This window comes from Balearica regulorum, chromosome 2 (genome assembly GCF_011004875.1).
Source record: "Balearica regulorum gibbericeps isolate bBalReg1 chromosome 2, bBalReg1.pri, whole genome shotgun sequence".
In the NCBI taxonomy this organism is placed as follows: domain Eukaryota; kingdom Metazoa; phylum Chordata; class Aves; order Gruiformes; family Gruidae; genus Balearica; species Balearica regulorum.
The window spans coordinates 68,393,193-68,413,992 of NC_046185.1; the positions used below are offsets into that span (position 1 = coordinate 68,393,193).

A 20,800-nucleotide genomic window follows, 5' to 3' on the forward strand; every position below is an offset into this window, starting at 1 on the left:
GGCAGTGCATGTGGCAATGGGAAATTGAAAAGTTAAGAATGAGGCTAACAGAAAGAGCAAACCACAGAATTATTCGTACAAAGATTATCATTCAGTTCTGTTGTTTTCTGTTTTAATGATTCAAATTGAAAAAAACCCCAAACCCTTCTTTTAAGGCAGCGTACGTAGTAGAATCATAAATCTCTTATTGTGGTCTAGCCATTAGACAGTGAATAGGAGACAAGTCAAGCCAGTGCAAGTACATTTGTTATGAGGGAAGATTTGTGTTATAATTGAGGATATGCCTCATGCAACCTGGAGTACAGTCTATGCATAAGGTGACTCTATGATAATTATAGTTGCAAAAACAGTAGCTTGAGGTCTTGATCGATAAAGGCGGATGTGTCAGGCAGTCAAACTCAGGGCCCCATAGTCGCACCTTTCTGTCCTTTACTCTAAAAAAGGAAAAAGTAAAGAAAGAATTTTCTGCATTTTCTCTCTTCTTGCCAAGCCAAAAAAATGGTTCATCACATTGTCAGAAAGACTCCCAAAAGCAAGGACAAAAATCACATTGGTCACAAGAATTCTCACACTGACAACTCAAAGAACTCATTATCAACATTAATGTTAACGTCATTAAGCACTACCAGATTTGGCAACTGTAACAGTACTGAATTTTAATAGCTAAGACACAAGGATTTGAAAAGATTGCATGAAATTTTCTAGGTAAAAATTGTTTCTTAAACTTCTGTCTCTATAGCCAAATTTCTTCCAGACTGGTCTGATTACAGTCTGTAATTCTGACTCTTGTATCAATATCCACAAACAACATACAGGATCTTTATATAACAGTAAACTATTGGTTCTGATCCTTTGTTCTCTTTCACATTTGCAAATCAGATTTTTTTTTTTTTTTCATTTTGCATAAGCAACCAGAATAATGTAAAACAGGTGAAGGGCAAAGACAACTGGAGATCAAAAAGTCACAGGGAAAAAAAAATCAAAACAGGCTGCTTATGCAGCACCCACCTACCATGCCAGCCACATTTCTGAATGAGAATTAATCCTGATGCAGTGTAAGAGAATGCAACTACATTTATCTGAAACATAACAGTGCCCCATCAGTAATAGACTGCGCCATAAAAAGGACCGAAGACAGTTTTAGATAAATCTAAATATATATGTGTATATGTACACATATATATGTAGGTACACACCTGAGAGAATCAGCACCTTAGTCTTCATACCTTTATTTATTATTTGATTTTCATTTTGCTAATAAGAGCTAAACATAATACTGATCTTCTCTATGGCTTGCTCAGTCACTCTGCTTTTCTCAGTAGCATTCAGAGCCTTCAAAAAAGAATCAATAAAAATCTGCTTACCTAAACAAATGTTTGGGTTGATTGTTTCAATTAAACAAGAGACATTAGGAGAATAATCTCTTTAGCATGAGTATGTCTTCATAGCAAAAAAAATTCAAAAAAAATTATCAATGGTGCTAGTCTATCCCACTTTCCCAGAACTGATCTTTTTTCTTGCAGCTACAGATATTCTTAAACAGAATAGTGGATCCAGTTTAGTTTGAGAGTTTGTTTACAAATGCAAAACTCAGCATCCAGCTTTTGATATGTAACTGTAGGCTATTTCAAATTGAGACTGTCATCACTCTTTTACAAGCTCTTTTCTTCATCGTAACCCTTTTGAAGATCTTTCTTGCTCTGTATAAAGAACAAATTAAATCTTTCTTTAGGTCAACATGGCAACGTTTAATAATGAATACAAAGTTGTAGCTCCCGAGCACTTCATGCAATACTTTAGACTGCTGAACTGGAGATCTTTTACTCCCCAATCACATATTTTCTTGTTCCTTTGTCTGAATATTGAAAGATTTGAACGAACTTTTCGGACGCTGTACCACTAATCTTTTTACTTCCAGGAAGCAAACCCATATAATGAATCCACATCCTGATGCATATTGTGCCCTCACAGTAGCTTAATTGTAAATAACCACAGAAGTTTCCTTGCTTAGTGTTGTAGCGTAATACAGACAAAGCTCATGGTGGTAATGCTGTCAGTCCTGCCATCGCTTATTAATCAGCTTGTGATAGGCTGTCTATTGAGTTAACATAAACTCTAATGAATGAACTTCTGCAAAATAAGGGAAGATGAGGCCTACACTTCACTGGGGAAATGCCTTCCTTTGAGAATTAGGAGCAGAACGTGTCATAGCTTAACACAGAGTTCAGAAATTTCAAGCTACTCATCTCATAAAAATGAATGAAAGCAAGGCAAGACAAGAAATCAAAGTAAATCTGGATTTGCAACTACAGTTAGGAATTACACCACAGAGAGCCAAGAAGAGATTCTGAAAGACTGGAAAGGTGCAATTCTGGAACTATTTTTCAGTAAAAATGTAAGTTTAGACTCAGCTACTTAAGCTTTCTATAGATAAGACTCTTGAACCTGACAAGAAGGAAAAGAAAATACCTCATAACAAGTCTATGCTTTTAAGAGCTGTCTAATATGTTCCTGTTCCCAGTGTAATCCTAGGACCAAACCTACCAAAACTACAGCTTGTTTAAGCAGCAATTTTGTATGCATTGGTTAGTGCTTTTCCAAGAGATCCTGGAGGCTCTTAAACTACAGGGATTATATCTATGTGTTTCACTTCAAGGTCAATTAAACCATAACTACCCCTTGTATTATAGGCCTTATTTTAAAACTTAACTGGTGCCATAAGAAAGCATGCAGCAAGATCTACAGGTCCCCAGGAACTTCTCCAGAGGCATGGAGTACTAAGAACATAAAGAATTAAGACGGATGCCATACTGGTTGTAATACTAGATGAATCACTACGGTGCACTTGAGAATCAGGCCCTTAGAAAAGCTTCTATTACATGAGGATTTGTACTTCAGCGCTTACTTTTCCACAAACGTATCAGCAACGTATTACTTCTTAAATGGAGCATAATTAAGCTTTTTCTGGTTTGAAATAAAATATTTATTGGTGTTTAAGTTTCAAAATTATGTAAAGGTGCTTTCTTTTTGAAGCTGCTTGGGTTACGCATTTGTTCTTCAATCTATGCCCAGGAGCTGCTGTTGCTGAATATCTATGAATTATCCTATCCCTCCAAAAAAGTAACTAAGTAACTGCTGCCACAACAGCAGTCAGGGGAAGGCAGGTTAATTTACCACATGAGAAAGCTTTCCTTGCCCTACAATAGGACAGTAACATGAAGAAAAACGTTGAAGTAAGAGAAAATGAAAAGAAGAAGAAGATTTAAGACTGTGGGAGTAATAGTATGAAGCAACAAATTTTGTCATACCAATTTTGCCTTGACTTAGTTGCGTTTACCTTCTTACTGCGGCCAGGTTTGTATGTTCCTGGACATAGCAACAGCTATGGCAGAGGATGCTACTTCATATAGGGCCACTCAAGCCAGGCTGGTCAAAGGGACTGGAGATGAATCAATCCCAGGGCTTTCCAAGGTAGCTGTTGAGAAACAGGCCAGCAAGCTGGTCTTGTAGAACACACTCAACACTACCTTTTAGAAACAAATTAGAGCAGTCACTCTGGCAAACAGCATACCGAAATAACCAACTGCAGCCTTACAGAAATTACAGGTATTGTGAAAAAAATCAGAAGGATCACTGAAGGGGAACTGGTGGTAAAAGAAGCTTGAAACCAACTTTCTAGAATATTTGAAATGTTTCAATGTTCACAGAAATACTACAATTTGAACATTTTGGAGTAAATCAATAACTGTTGCCAAGAACCAATGAAAAAGTGACAAAGTTATCATATCTTCAGTGAAGTGAGATAGTTTTCAATCAATATAACTTTTAAAGCAGAAAAATCATATACAGATGGGCAACCAATTAGCATCTGAGTTCCCTGAGCTAGCTTTCAAATAAGAAACATAAAACCAAGATTTGTGTAAAGCCATGCATAGAGAAAAACACAAAGGGGAGCTCAAAATTCAGTGCTGCAATTGCTAAGAAACTATAATAATGCTCTCACCTAAGAATGGGAGACTTTGAGCCAGGTTTGTGGGTCACAAAGTAATGAAAGCAATGGATTAAAGAATCAAAGGATGATTCTTTGGGCTGGCAGAACTGTGGATAGAATCAAAGATTATCATTAATGGGATGTTAGTGTCACACAGGTATATCTCCACAAATCGTGCGACATTTTCCAGAGGAAGTCAAGAGGAGACACACTGACCAGCTATGGGCTAGAAAAAAATTTAGCAGGACTACTGTACAGTGGGTTGGACCATACAGAAAACAGTCATCAGACAAGGTACTAGAAAATATGCCATGGAAAAAAAAATCTCAAATCTGAAAAAGAAATCAGTGTATATCACAGTCCTCTTCGTTCAGCATAGTAAAGATGCCAAACCACAAGTGATTTCCCAAAGAAGCAAACCTGAAGTCTGTCTAACATATCAGGACAGGGAGGAAGAGAGAAGGAAGAGATGGAAACCAAAGCTACCCATCTACTTCTCAAAACCACCTCCAGAAAAAAGCAGCAACAAATAGTATAAACCAGCCTGAGGGAACACGAAGGGATACCCTTTGTAGCAGGGAAGGAAACTGCAGCAATAGCTGCAAGATACAATACTGAAACTTTTTGGTAACTGAGTAAGATTCTACCTGGCATTTCTATCCTCGCTGAGGGGCTGTGAAAGCCACAGAGGGGAAAGAAGAAAAAAAAAAAAAAAAAAAGAATACAAGCGGTGAGACAGAATACTTTGATAAAAAATACACAGAGGAAAAAGACCAAAACCAACCAACCAAAAACCAACCCAAAAACCCCAGCCATTATTTATTCTAATAGTAAATTAAGCTGGCTATTGTAAACACCTTACCTCACCAATAAATTGAGCTAGCATTAAAACACAGGGCTCTGTGTTTGGAAAAACATCAATGCTCATACATTACACTATGGGTTTGAGATTTTTTTTTTTTTTTATGTATTTTATTTTTCTTCAAGAGACTGTTCAGATTCGAGGGAGGAGTATATGGAGGAGAGGAAATATCTGATTTGTTCAGAATTAAATGTGTTTTCCCAAACCCAAAATATACTGCACAGCAAAGAGACACCCTTGCCTTTCCAGTGTGGGTCTGTTTCCTAGACCATCACTCATTCATTCCATATTATGGATCCAACACTAAACAGAAGTGAATGAATGATTATGGACAAACAGCTAAGGACAACAAAAATAATAAAAAGACCTTTTTTTTTTTTTTCTGTCAGAACATGCAGATCATAGTTAGAATAAAGATGCAGGTTCAGTCTTCAACAACTTTGACCTAACTCTAGAGCCATATTAAAATACCTTTTTTCACACTTTATATAATGAACTGAACTTGCTGACGTTAGATCAAAGGCAAAAACTAGAGTGTATACTGTAATTTGCTGTTTTCTCCAACAGCAGAAATACAAGACAAATGAAAGAGAACAGCTAATCATATTATTTAAATAAAGTGAATACTGGATAGAAGCCAATTTCAAACTGATGGAAAGCCAGGTTAAGCCAACTCATCTCACTACATCAATTTCATACATTTAAGCAGAAGGAAGAAGGGAAAGGAAGGTCCTACTAAATCTAGCAGTGCATTTGGAATGTAGGATGTGCATTTCTTACTATACCTCAGCCTGGAAGTTTTCTGAAATTTTCAATTTAAACTTTGTTGACCAAATTTCTCCTATTAACTGCAATCTAATGCTCATGTCTCCCCTGTGGTACAACTGAAATAATGCACTGGGAATCAGGGTCAGTGTTTTTATCACTATGAAAGAACTTTTCCTACTAAATTGATTCTTCTGCCCTAGACTAGCCTCCCCTGGTGCACTGCAACATTCATTTCTCTAAGTTTAAGGGTGAATATACAACTGTCTTTCCAAGTCTAAGTCCGCTCTACATTGTGCATGTACGCATCCATCCACACACAGAGAGACATGGTCTAATTAGGAGGTATGGTACTGCTGATCTGTTTCAACTCCCCATGCATTTTCTTCCCCAGCAGCAACCACAGAGCTTCAGGAGGGCCACATCAATAACAGCAGAGCTCCTGCTGGCAGCTTGTATCAAGGGGAGGATTTGCAGATCTAAAAGGTCTGTCTCCCTCCAAATTCACCAGACCTTCTCTCAAATGAGGAGAAACTTCACATGAAATTCTGCCTGAAGGTCAGTCCTGCTGTGTTTTCTTCCTGTTCAGGAGCTCCTGGGCATTCCTACGGTGAAGTGAGAAAACTTCCTTATGTGCTCAGCTAACTCCTGACAGCAAGACCAGAATGTCCTCAGGTTTGCACCTTACATAACAAGACCTCAAGAGGTGTTTCCCTTCACACACTTTGCCTGTTAAAAGTACAACACAAGTACAGAAAGTCTACAAAATCTCTTCAATCCCAGGAGATAAAATAGGAGGAAAGCAAAGGAAAAAAAATAAAAGAAAGATTATGATGGTGAATTGTGGGCCAAGAAGCCAAAGACTCTAGTTTTGTGGTGCATTGGGTCATATTCCAGTGGGAGAAAGGCCTGTTCAAGTGGGACCGCCTGCATCTCATAGATAGAAGTAGCTAATCTTCTTAGCCAAAGACTAGTTTAAATGCCCTTGTCACTGCTTAAACTAATAATACATGGAAATTGTGCAGTGAAGGCAAAAGTAGCACAAACTCACTGTGCTGGAACAAACATGACAAGGAATGTTAAAAAAAAAAAAAAAGTATTTTTTATCAAACATTTATGTGCCCATGCCAGAGCTCTGGGTAACAAGCATGAGGATAGAGAAAATTCAGATGTTAACAAGAACAAATTTGATTTAGTGGCCAGTATAGAAACCTCTGTGATGACTTGCATTACTTAAGTGTTAAAAACAGTGGTTATAACTTGCATATAGTTGTTAAATTCTGTACTAACAAGAACTTTGATGAGTAACAGAGCCAGCTAATAAAGCCTGGTTTCCCATAGATACGTGTGTCCTAAGCTTCTACACAAACCCCAGCTCCTACATCGTAACCTTCTGTGCTTCACTCCTCCTCTGCATTTTCTCAACTGTCTTTCCACTGCTTTTTAAAGTCTCTTCTCAATGCAGACAGTCTCCTTCCCATAAACAGCAGCTGGACAAGGAGCACCACAGGTCATGGCTGGCTCCAAGGTTTCTCTGTGCTCAGGCTGCAGCCTCTCCTTCGTTCATCTGGATCACTCTCCTCAGTGGCTCATTTTCAGAGAAATGTATAAAAGCTAATAATCTTTGGGAAATCCTTTGTTAAAGGATTGGCCAAGGGTCAGATATTGTTAGGAGGAACTGACAACGCAATCACATCAGGCTTGTTTCAGAAGGAAACATCATTGATTTTCTTTAACACCAGCAGTCGTTAGGTAATTCAGAGATGGGATCTTGAATGTCTATGGATCTTTGGGATAATAAATCTCAGGGCAGGCTCTTTAATCCTCAACTACATTGAGCTAGAGAACTAAAGGAATTTTGCCTAACATGTGAACTTGCCCTATATTAATATGGGACACTTAACTTTACTGGAAGTCCGCCCACAAAATGAGTACTACATCATGATTAGGGTACCTATAGTTTTCTTAGAAAACTTTCCAATATGAGATGCCGAATCCAAAACAAGCTGTTTTGAAAGTCATTACGATCCGATCACTGGATCACTTGCAGCAGTTACCTGCCTAGAAGCCAGCAGTTACGACTAGATTACATAAAATATGAAGAAAACAGAGGATATTCAAAGGAAGTATTAACATTTATACTTTGTTTCTGGCAGAGGCTTATATCCAGAGTTAAAGGAAATTGTAAACGAAGCAGGCTGTCAGAGCATTCTCTGACAGCACAATGAAAGAAAATGATAAATCTCCAAAATAGACAAAGAGTTTCACAAATTAAGAGAGATGACCATTTTGGTCAAAATCTTCATCCTGATTAAATGTCTATGTTAATAAGGCAATCGGGAAAAGTGAGAGATTACGATGGAAAGTAAGAGAAACAGCAATCTATAAAAATTAGACACTTTCACCACTGTAAGAAACGCACATGAAGAAGTAAAAGATTGAATTGCAATCTCCTCTGTTTCGTACTACCTGGGTACTAGCAGGAATGCTTCAGTGTACAAAATAAAAAAATAACTGGTCTTTTGCAATATATCGTAGTTACTGTTAACAAGTCTTCTTCACTACGTTTAATCGCCTTGAATACACATGGAAAGGGAATGGGGATAGGATGAATCTGGAAGAATTTGGCACTGAAATATTCCCCCTGCAGCAGAGCAACTGCCCAGTATTATACCTTCACGCCTTTATGACCCACTGGCAGAAGGCACAGAGTATTATTTAACCAAATTTTTTAACCAAAACACTAAAGGTTCGAACGGATCCCGCACCACAGACTAGAGACCAGAGCCACATGTACAGCCTCCAGCCCATGCTCAGACTGTCACCCAGCAAAGTGAGGGCTACTGGCACACAGAGATTACTCACAGGGAAGCTTTTCATTTGAGAAGGTAAGGAATGGGAGTCTGCATCTGTCCTACTGAGAATGGGTGTTCAGAAGAGAGTTGGCAGGTTGTGTCACCTAATATACCTTGTGAAAGTCCTTACAGATGACATAAAAGTTTGCAGGCTAAACCAACTTGCTCTTTCCACAGATACAAAATGCTCCATTAAAACATTAGTTTTGTTACAGTAAGAAATAATTAAATCAGCGAGCAGTTTGAAGGCAGCCAATTGAGAACAGAATCTCCCATTCTGTTGCTGATCATAAGTGAATCAAAATTTGTCAAGATGGAGAAGGAAAAGTAGCCTCTGTCTAGGTATGGCACAGAAATAAGGCAAGTCACCTTCAGAGCGAGACTCTTCTCAAGCTCTGATAGTTTTCCCTGTTTCACAGAGTTGCAGGTCATCAGTGAACTGAATTAACCAGTGAAGTAAAAGTCAAAAAGACAGTGTTAGTATCAACAGCGTACAGTAAGGAGAGTAGAGACTGAAGCTGTCTTGGAAAAATTTATCCACCCCCCCCCCCCCCCCCCCCCCCGCCCCCATCACTACTATAACATTGTCTGAGTAGCAAATGCAACATAACGATTTCCAGCACATTTGTACTCTTTGCCTTTTGCTGTGTTGTGTGGTTTTGGAGGCTTTCTACTGGAGAGAATGGGGAAGAGGCAGAAAAGAAAAATTCCCCCAAACAGAGGAAAAGCAGTCATACTGAACTTGGAATTCAGGGCTAAAAGGCTTTCAGAAAAGTTTTGCAGGCAGTCAACCTCATGCTGTATTTGCTAAGAAAAGTAATTTTTCAGTTGTTATATTCCATTAATCTTTCTTTTGTCCCCTGTTCCTCCCAGTACTATCAGTATCATCCTGCATTTCTCTTGCATGGAAGACAGTCATCACTTCGCTCAACCACATAACACCTGTGCAAATCAAATCGAATATTCCTGCTAGGGTTAAAAGCTCTATTTTCATGACTGCCTGCACAGGGAAAAAAAAAAATGATGGAGCCAGACATCCAAATGCATATCCTCTATTCAATAATGCAATGTCTGGTTAGTTTTTGTCTATATGCTGTTTTCTCTCTTCTTGATTGCAACATAAAATGACTTCATCATGATCACAAATTCATATAACTATTTATGTTGAGTTTGCTGTGATTCCCTGAGGTGAAATTTCAAGTTTTGAGGAAGGACAGTCTTGTATTTTATCAGGCTGAATATTATTGCTCCACTTTCGAGAAGTACAGATTTCAATCTATGCCTTCTACTCAAGTTATGCTTTTAATCAAAGATGTTTATGACAGTGAATCCAGAGGAGTGGAAGGATTTGTAGTCTACTTCCCCACTATCTTATACATGCTACGTCTGCCAATTTGCAGCGCATTGCTGTCACCGTATGACATAACACTTTCACAAACTGTATTTAGACTGTTTCCATTCCTCCTATACCATCCACTAAACCTCGCTACACTTCCCAGCCATGCTGTCATGTGTTCTTTCATCATTCAGTCAATCAATACATAAAAACCTGACATGAAATGGAGTTATGCCATGTGAGGATTTATCTAGTGCCTGCAGGATACTAAGCCCAAGCAGCAGAGAATCCCTTGATGTACTGATATCATTAATAATGTTTAAGACTTGGTCACAGCTCTAGTTGTTAAATACAAAAAAATAGATGCTGTCTTGTAGCAACACTTCATATCATTATATAAGTTAACACATACATTGACAAATTCAAGCATTTAAAAGCAAATAGAAGCTTTCTAATTGCCCTTACTTATTGACTGAGCAACTGCATTAACAAATTGATTTTCAGACCTTAGCAGGCAGGAATTGACTGCAAATGAAAAGGATTTAGCACAATGAAATCCAACTTCTTAAAACATCCTACATCAGCTGGAATTTCCATGTGACAAATTCCAAAAAAACAGAGCTCGAGCCACATACTTCATTATAGGCCATGGACTATACAAGAGAGAGCATTAAATGATAGTTTCAAGCTTTGTGTTGCTTTCTCTGTTCTCCCCAGAGATACACTATTATTTAGTTTCCATAGTAGAACTGATGTTTTTCACATAAGGAAAAATCCTGAAGCATAAGAAAAAAAAGATCTGATATGACAAGCATTGCAAACACAGTTAACAAGCTACTTTAATTATCCTCCTAAGATTTTCCCATTTGCACTCTGATCATCATCATCTTCACAAACTTAATTATGCCTCATTTGTTCATTCTGCACTAATCTCAGTGAGTATTCCAGGTGGAAAAGAGGAGTCTGTTTGTAACTCAATCCTCAGGTAATTGTTATATATTATTATTTTATTGTTTTGCTATAGAACATTTTCTTTATTTTAATAAAAGTGATACAAACTTGTCTTTGGGTAATATGAATATTGAGTAGGAAACCAGGGCATTTCCACAGCTGAAAAGCAAAACTGGCCGGCTACCTTCCATGAACAGCCATCACTGTTCACACATCACTATTCGTTTTGGTGACCAGCAGAGATCAGCGCTGGACAGATGACTGAAGAAATTAAGAAAATCATGCTGTTATCACCTGCATTTTAAAGATTAGTATTAATAAATTCTGATTCCTCAGCAGAGGGAACCTTTCCACAAACCTTTGAGAAAGTCAGAAAGAAGAACAGCTGGGAATAAATGTGCTTTGTCAGTCAAATTCTGAGATATGTGCCCAGTTACTACTTAGAATTTACGCACTTCCAACACTTTTAAAGTCAATAGGAATTGTTGCATTATGACTGAGTAGAGACTGAGTAAAGGCTCCCCTGTGTGCCATAATTTAAAGCCTGACGAGTTGTTTCCTCTAACTTTGGATAAGTCCTAGATTTGCTCACCTACCATGACTGAACTCCATTTCACTTAGGTTGCTTTTTGAGATACATTAAATACATTTTATTTAATTAATCTACTGAGACACATGACTGCTGCCTCATACTCACAAGTGTTTTAAGCACAACGTCAAGCCTTAAAATCTAGTACTATATAGAAGTAGCTGTTCTTTATACATAACTTCAATGACCTTCAAAACGTAGATATACTAATTAAGGTTGAAAAGCATCAAATATTAAGTTTCTAAATTAAACAAAAACCAAAACAGAAACATAAGATAATCAGTATTTGAACATATTTCATTCCATGCCTTACCTGAACCAAATTCCATCCCTTTAGAGATTCAGCAATGATAGAAGTAACTGTTGCACATACGCCCCCAAAAACCATCAAATGATTAGGTCCGTATTTTATTGCATCATAGAAGGCTTTGAGTCCTTTTGCATTGTCACACTGGAAAAAAAAAGAAGAGGTGATATTCAACATCACAAATAACATAATTAACTAAGAAATAAACTACAGAGCAGGGGAAAAAAATCAAGGGTTGTACTGATGTGAAAGTTGTACGATATACATCATCTTAAGACCCAAAAATGAAAAATTGGAGCATTCTATTCTGGACCCCAAGATACTGTAGTAAAAGAACAGGAAAACCCCTCCTTACATCATTCAAAACCCCTTATGTTTTCCTTCCAAGCCACAGCTGCAACATCTGAATTTTGACACCATCATTTGACAAAGAATAAAAAAGCCGCCACAAAAATAGTTGACTGAAATCTTTTCTATGTTCAGAGCTACTGTTTCCCAAAGCAAAATGCAGAATCTAACACCAGACGTCAGCAGAACTTCCATAGCTGGAGGAAAGTTTGGCACTACTCATGGTCTCTGTAAAGAAAGTTCTGTCTCTAATGAAGACTCTTAAGTAACCTCTCCTTAAGGTCCAACCTCAGTATTCTGTGCAAAAATATATAGTAGAGAGTCTGTTACTTAGAAGGACAACACGGTCTTCAAAAATTATGAAAAGAATATTCTTTTAAAGTGTTAAGAATTAATTGGCCTGCATTCATAGCAGAAGACGGGAGTAAATGACCTTCTGAGGCCTCTTCCAACCTGACTTATTCTGGGCTTCTCTGATAATTAGTTTGGTCATTATTTCAGATGTAAAGAATTTTACCATAAACTGAGACCAGGACTGAAAACCAAGAAACAAAGGGCAATGCTAATCAGTACTCCAAAAGATATGAATATCAATCCTTGAATGGAGTAGTAACAATCATTCATCATAACTTCTGTAGTCATGGCTTAATTCCTGAGCTTGCAGCAGAGTATTAATAAAACATATACCTGAAGTTAAGAATTTGATTCCAAACTCTACTGGAAGTCAGGCGTTCCAGCAGGCTACAGCGGTAGCTGCCACTGCTCCAGTAGCAGCTGCTTCTTTATCTCTCTTTTTGAAACAAAATTTTCTACCCTCTTTTGCCTGCTCTACAAAGTCTTCCTCAAATATAGTCTTTAGAAGAACAATCATAACACCAGCCTCCAATATTTCATTATGACAATTCAATAAAACAGTTCGTTTACTATCTGCATCCAAGTAATAATTGTATTGCATTCTGTTAAGAGAATAAAGATTTTGACTAAGAAGTTTGCAAGCTTACGTTAATCTTCTTACTGAATCAATATGCTAAAAGAAAAATTATTCTATTTGCATTCTATCTGCAAGAATAGAGTTATTGGTCCCAGTTATTCAAACTGATACAGATTTTTACTCCATAGACTTTTTTAAATTGCATAACATAGCACATTTTCCTTATTACAAAGGAAAAAAAAAAACCAAAACAAACCAAAACCAAAAAAACCCCCCAAAACAGTATGGCAGAGGCTCCCTTGTCAGTTTGATGGATTAGTGGCAAGCTTACATTCTAGAGGAATTAAGATTGTGATTGCTGGTACAAGCAGCATCCTCCAGTCTTACTCCTCCAGCCCCTAAAGATCAGTTTATTCCAAGCACAACTAGAAGGCTCAGCTACTTTACTTTTCTAAGCAGCCAAGGACACTAGAGCTTTCAGTATCCAAACTTAACTGACATTTAGCCAAGTCTTTGCCTTCACCCACTTCACCATTTCAAGCTGCAGCAACAGAGGTTGTTGAATTGGTTTTCATACCAACTTAAAACCAGATAATATAATTATTTAATTTTTTGCATTATGTAATGCGTTTTCAATGGATCACTGAATAACAGTTTAAGAAGAATACAAGTCGCATATGAAATACAGCAGATTTTAATAGTGAAATAAGTCAGAAGCTGTAGCCCATGAAACACTACGTACATAAAAAGTTATGGCGAATTAAATTCTATATTCTAAATGATAAAGATGTATGGTCTGCTCTCTGAAGTAAATCCATACTAAAATTCACCCTTACATCAAAAACCTGATGCATCATTTAACTATTATTTGCCTATAAATGGTTTCTCACTGCACTAAAGTAACTTTATGCAGTTAAGGATCCGGGTAAGTCGATTTTTTGGGAGGTTCAGAATTGCTATTATGATAAGGCTTTTTCTTTCTTATTGATTTGTTCTTTTCATGTTTATAAAGATACTTACATGAAAACAACACTTTTTCAATCACACAGCAATCTCCTGTGAAGACACGCTGAAAGTTTTATTCATCTCTCCCAAAGTGAAAGGTTCACACTGCCGAGATACATTGCTGATCAATTCAAAGTATGTAAAATAACTTGTGGGCTTCTCTTCAATACGATTCAGTTAAAAGCCTACCGCGTTTTCATCTTCGTACTTTCTTCCTGACCAGTCTCAGCTCACTCTCTTTTAGGCCACCACAAATAATTATAGGACTGAGTCTGCTCCTTGAGCAAAACTGTCAAAATAGTCCAAAGTATGTCTCAGAGATAAAGAAAAAGAACTTAATTCTGTGGCTGACCATGACTGGACAGAAACGAAAGGAAAAATGAGAAAGATGGGAGAAAGCAGACTTTCACATTTGTTTAACATCACATTTCACAACATACACGGTATATAACATGCTTCCCTGCAAGCAACAGAACAGTCTGTCACAAACATTAAAAAATAAACATTTGCATAAAAATAATAGCCCTACCAAGCCAGACAGACAAGCAGTTAGAAGAGGTTTCTTCCTGCTTCTAGTCTGAGGAACGTATCCTTAGCAAGTTCTGAAGCCGTTTTAACAACATGACTTTTTCAGAGATCCCAGAAGGCCACCATTCCTGCTCCTGATCTCCTGTTGGCAAACCCTCACACATAATCCTAGACGTGGGCAGCGTTGTTGAAAGACAAGCACAGACCCCACTGAAATTCCCACCATATAACAACCAAATGAGTTCTTGAATTGTTGTCGCCAAGTAAGTACAAATAGGTCCAGGAGCAATGCTGTGCAGCAATCTAATTACAGTAGAACAAGAGACTGCGTAAGAACCAAAATCCACATTAAAAAGTAGACGACAAAGTCCTGGCCACGTGTGGATGACAAGAAGCTGACTGGCTTATTAGTTAAAGCATGACTAACAGCAACGAAGGGGAAAGAATCCCTCATAAAAAGTCACAAACTTAAATGATGAAAAATGTCACCCAAAGGGGCCAACACTGGTTTTGCTAGATACTTTTGCTCTTTCACTTCAACTGTTACCAATATCTCTATTTTGTTGAGCTGAACTGCAGCTAGCTCACTTTCGACTTATGTATGAAAACAGATGGCTGTGCTGCTGATCTTGACTGCACATTGAAACACTGAGGATGGTCGCAATACCTTTCACCGGAGAAATGTAGCCTTACCATAACTGGAATTTTAAATACATGTGATTTGGTACGTGCTACAGTTTTCTTCAGAGGAAGGGGCTGAGAACCACTCATCCCAAACACATTAATTGTTGTGCTTAGTCTCAGCCAAAAGCCAGTAATAAGTCACATATAAATAGCAAACATACATATTAATGAAATAATTACATTAAATGTATCTCTTAACACACTGGCTTGATACAGTTTATATGGACAATTCACAAGGAGAAATTCCAGCAAATCACCAAGCAAAGGTCTGTGAAGGGTCCTACCTCTCACTGCAACAAAGATTGATAAATATTACAGGTGGCACCTGACGAAGGCACAGTTTCCATTTCCAAGGAAACAGAACCACTTATTTTAATTAAGAAAAATAGCTAGATGAACCGCTGCATAGGAGAGGAGTCGAATGAGTTTGGGGATTGAAGTGTTAACCTTTCTGAACTCTCTTCAAGGGAGAGGCTGGCAAATAAAAACTACCATCCTCCACCGAGAAAGGGATCTGAATGCACATGGAGAAATGTACTGCAGAAGGACAAGAAACCCTTCTGGAGAGACCAGCGCAGCAGCTGAATACCAAGGCCCTCCGCAGCCGAGAGGAAGGATGTCCCACGTGAAGGACGGGCATCGCTGCAGTTGGGAGAAGCAGCAGAACTGACTCGTGAGGGTTGCTGGCTGCCAGGAAGGCTGTCTGGCAGACAGCGAGAGAGATAGCGGGGTGCGTACCCAAACCCTCAGGGCCATAAGCATAACACAGTGCAAATTCTTAGCGCATAGAATGGAAATTCATATGGGTCTGATACGTAAAGCTTTGCCGACTCCTGTAATATTGACAGGGTTGAGTAATTACAGGACTAGCAGAAGATCAGATATTTGTAATTTAACTGATTTTGTTAGAGTCACATAGCAATGAGAACAACTGTGAACTGATGCACTGGTCAGATGTGTGATTATATTTAGATTTCTAGCTGTTGGATAGCTATACCCAGCTATTTCCCAGTTAGCTATATTCTGGCATAACTCTTACCCCTCTGAGTAAAAGTAAACCTCAGGAACAATTTGGGTATCTATTGAGCTACTGACTACTGAGGTTAGAGATCTTTTATGATAAGAGGGAATAAGCAACAGCTGTCATCTGCATAATGAAATATCAAAATTTTTCAAGTGATCTGAGAGCTTTCAGCAGCACTCTGCACTGAATATCATCGGAAAGAGAAGCAAATGCTCATAAATATCTGATGAGATTTCCTTGAACAGAGAGAACAGAGGTACAAAGCCTTATTCCTATCTACAAAATCTTGCTCAGGAATTTACTCCACGTTAGACTATCAGCATGAAAGGAGCTAAGAGATGAGAAACACCAAAATTATTTTTATTTATTTTCATTCATTTGGGTTTTTTTAAAGTTACCAAGCAATACAGACAATTCCAATTCAGTGAAGAACATATGGACAGCTGCTCTGAGCTACACAAAGATCAATCAGGTTAACACCCTGTGCCCGGGTTTATGGGCAAGCATGCTTCTCCTGAGCTATCCTCTCTGTTTTCAAATATCTGCAACTTAGGTACTTTCAAAGCCAGCAATAATATTTTTTGCATTTAATCACTGCAGTTGGATTTTCTTTCCGTGAATTTGTACGACTGGTCTTGGAACCACCACTTTGACAACCACAACATCCAGTAACAATGTAATTATCCATTGAAAGAAAAAGCACTTCCTTTGATTTGTTCTAAACTTCTTCACACCATGCAAAGTAGGCGTGAAACATCTTACCAGGGGTGTTATGAATGTTAAAAGTTCACAAATACATGAGAAGAAATTGGACTAGTTCATTGATCAAAAAACAATCCAAAACTTCTTAACAGAGACACAGTGATTTTCTTAGGAAACTCCTGAATCACAGATCACTGGTGGCTAGGACGGTGTTCTGGGAAAGTAAACAGCTCGCCCTGTCCTGTCAATCATCTGTTCCAGGACAATTATGAGTATTTGCACCAAGTCCTGGTCTGAACCACTGTAGCCATTCCTGTGTTCTGCATTTGAAAAACAAAACCAAAAGCAACCCCCTCCAACAACTACTTCCGTATCTTGAAACTGAAGTTAACTCAACCCAAACTGTGAGCTCTTCTGCATATGATTTCTCTGTCGTCTTTTAACTACGAACAATCAGATTTCATTTCGGTTTAGAACAAGTAGACACAGCAGAGGAGGGCTTAATCTATTCAGTGAAATATTTCCCAGTAAATTAACCCTCTCACCTTGACACCTCTTGACATATTTTGAGATTTTACCTAGAAACGTCTTTATCTGATCCTGGCTGCTATACAGGGAATAGCTCAGAGAGTGCTATGACTAAGGCAGTGGTGCTTGGCATCCCATTTCACAGCTTATATTCTGTCTCAGGTGCCACCTGCCTCTTGGTAAGTCACTGACTCCACAGCAAGGGTGACCACTCATTTTTCTGTCACCTCATTTCCTAAAAAGCTGTCTAAACACCTTGTGAAGGCTCAGCGGCTTGCTCAATGTCATTTTCTTTTTCCAGTTCACTATTTGGGAACAGAGTCCATCCAGCAAGATAAACAAAAATTTCCTTTCTCTCCTTATAAGAGGAGTATATGTACTTTCTCAATTTTTTTTTTCATTTATCCTTTTTTAATTTATCTGACTTCTATTTTCTGCCTTGTTACTATTTCTCTTAGTATATAACATTTACACTGGAGGAGGACAATACAAGAACTGCAATATGAAATGGATTTGGAGTGTAGCAAGTAGATAAATCCTATGTAATCAAAATTGGCTCTGCCTAAGCTTCCACCATGATTAACTATGCAGTAATAGCAGTGATCAAATTGACAACTTCTTTTCACAGTAAAGTCTCATTCAGCTTGGAAGTCTGTCTTCAAAAAAGTTTAAGCCTTTGCTTGATGTGTAACTGCTACAGAGGGAGACATTCAGAAGGTCATCAAGAAACATTTTGCATATTTGCAATATGAAGACCTGTATGATTCTGTATTGTGTTTGCATGGCAAGGTTTTGCTGGCAAGGGGGGCTGCAGGGGGTGGCTTCTGTGAGAAGGCACCAGGAGCTGCCCCCATCTCCAACAGAGCCAGTTCCAGCCAGCACCAAAAGGGACTGGCCACTGCCCAAAGCTGAGCCCATCAGTGACGCTGGTGGCACCTCTGTGATAACACACTTAAGAAAGGGTAAAAATCACTGCACGGCAGCTGTGAAAGTGTAACGAGAAAAATGTGAAACAGCCCTGCAGACACCCAGGTCAGTGCAGAAGGAGGTGCAGGAGGTACTCCAGGTGCCAAAGCAGAGATTCCCCTGCAGCAGCCCGTGGAGAAGACCATGGTGAGGCAGGCTGTCCCCCTGCAGCCCATGGAGGTCCCTGGTGGAGCAGATATCCACCTGCAGCCTGTGGAGGACATGCACCTGAGTAATTTTATATAGGGTCTACCGCATCCTGTTTTCTGGCTGTACCACTGATGAAATGCAGAAGTTGTCCTAGGGCTGCACAGCAATGAAATTCATAATTCAGGTAACACTGGCCAGGACTTCTGTAAGATGGTAAACATGAATTCAAAACATTAACATCTCATTCTGAATCGCTAATGGAAAGCTAACATTTTGGGCCTTAGAGAGATCTTATTGTGCAATATGAGCAATTACTCCGATCCCACAGTGTAAGTTATTGAGTTCTGCTGGATTATTCTGCAGCTGGACCCATCATCACCCAAACCAGAATCAAATTGGTGTCGATTCAAATATTCCTGGGCCAGAAGGCATTTTACAACACCCGCACTTCATTTGCTCACCCACATCATCCAGTCCATTTTAACTCATTCACTTCTGCATTAATCCAGCAATATTACACAAGACAGTTTTATAGATATGTTTTCTAATTAGCAGCATTGATTAAAATGGATGAATACTCACATACACAATGTCATCCTGAATTAGAATTAAAGCTGCATGTGGACATGCACATTCACAGTTTTATAGCACAAATATATAAAAAAGCAAAACTATGTCTTAGTACTGTATTATCTTCTCCAACATCCCAGAGCTCAAACACTTATCGGATATTTTGGTACGTTCAGTAGTAACAGGGATGCCAATGCCTTGCTCACTTCTGCTTCTTCCTCCCTACGTAATCTATGCTGCTCCAGTGCTATTATGTTTTATGGAAATAAGTGGAATTACGGAAAAGCACAAAAGTCCAGAGAAATAGTGTAGGAAAAATAATATATTCAAAGATATTTAGAAAACAAATAGCATGTCCTGTTGTTGAGAATAAACTGGCTCAGTTTTCTCCAGCTTTTCCAATGTTTACCAAATAAGTTCAACATTACAATGATTTCTAACAAAACAAAGAATTAATTTTAATTATTCAACAAATGAGGAAATTCTCCGTTCTTTATTTGTATCAAAAGGCTTTTTTAAATTCCCCTAGGAAATGAGTTGTGTTTTCGCATTTAAGTAACCTCAAAAGGTGCTAATTGTTTCAGACACTTGAGCCCCAAGATCATTATCACTTAAATTTATTGATGCAAACTACTTACTATTTTGTTGCCTCTCATTTTGAGAGAAAGACATGTGCTGTAGTAGACGTACAAGCCATTTGCCAGTTGCAGCTCAAGTACAAAATGAAGAGCTAAGGGAGATAATTTTGGCAGGCTCAACACAGAGTCGCTAATGTCAATTATTCGATTTTGTACTTGCCTCATCTTTCTTTCTCTTCCCTTCATTCTTTACCATTTATTACGCTACCATAAATAGCCTATGTTTTCATAGAACATACTAGATCTAGTCACACTCTGTTGGAATATTTCAGTTAGATTTCCTTTCATTCCATTCCCTGTGCTTTTTAGAATTGTGGTGGGTTGACCCTGGCTGGGGGCCAGGTGCCCACCAGAGCCGCTCTATCACTCCCCTCTTTCATTAGACAGGGGAGAAAAGGTATAACTAAAAGCTTGTGGGTCGAGATAAGGACAGGGAGAGATCATTCACTAATTATCATCACGAGCAAAACAGACTGAACTTAGAGAGGGAATTCATCTAATTTATTACCAAGCAAAACAGAGTAGAGGAATGAGAAATAAAACCAAATCTTAAAACACCTCCCCCCACCCCTCCCATCTTCCTGGGCTCAACTTCACTCCCGGCTTCAACCTCCACCCCCCCCAGCGGCACAGGGGGATGGGGAATGGGGGTTACGGTCAGTTCATCACCCGGTGTTTCTGCTGCTGCTTCATCCTCAGGGGGAGGACTCCTCTCATCTTTCCCCTGCTCCAGCGTGGGGTCCCTCTCACGGGAGACAGTCCTTCACGACCTTCTCCAACATGAGTCTCCTCCATGAGGTGCAGACCTTTAGGAGCAAACTGCTCCAGCGTGGGTCCCCCACGGGGTCACAAGTCCTGCCAGCAAACCTGCTCAGGGTGTGGGCTCCCCTCTCCACGGATCCACAGGTCCTGCCAGGAGCTTGCTCCAGCGTGGGCTTCCCACGGGCTCACAGCCTCCTTCAGGTGCCTCCACCTGCTCCAGCGTGGGGTCCTCCATGGGCTGCAGGTGGAATCTCTACACCCCCTCATCCTTCCTCCATGGGCTGCAGGGGGACAGCCTGCCTCACCAT

General features: G+C 39.0%; 1 protein-coding gene across 1 annotated transcript in view; it reads right to left on the reverse strand.

Annotated features, from left to right (window-relative positions):
- The window catches only part of GABBR2 (gamma-aminobutyric acid type B receptor subunit 2), a 489,338-nt gene that overhangs the window by 372,269 nt on the left and 96,269 nt on the right, over window positions 1–20,800 (reverse strand). Inside the window, exon 2 of the mRNA XM_075744642.1 lies at window positions 11,663–11,800. Within this exon, the coding sequence (XP_075600757.1) occupies window positions 11,663–11,800 (138 nt within the window). The remainder of the gene's footprint in view (window positions 1–11,662; window positions 11,801–20,800) is intronic.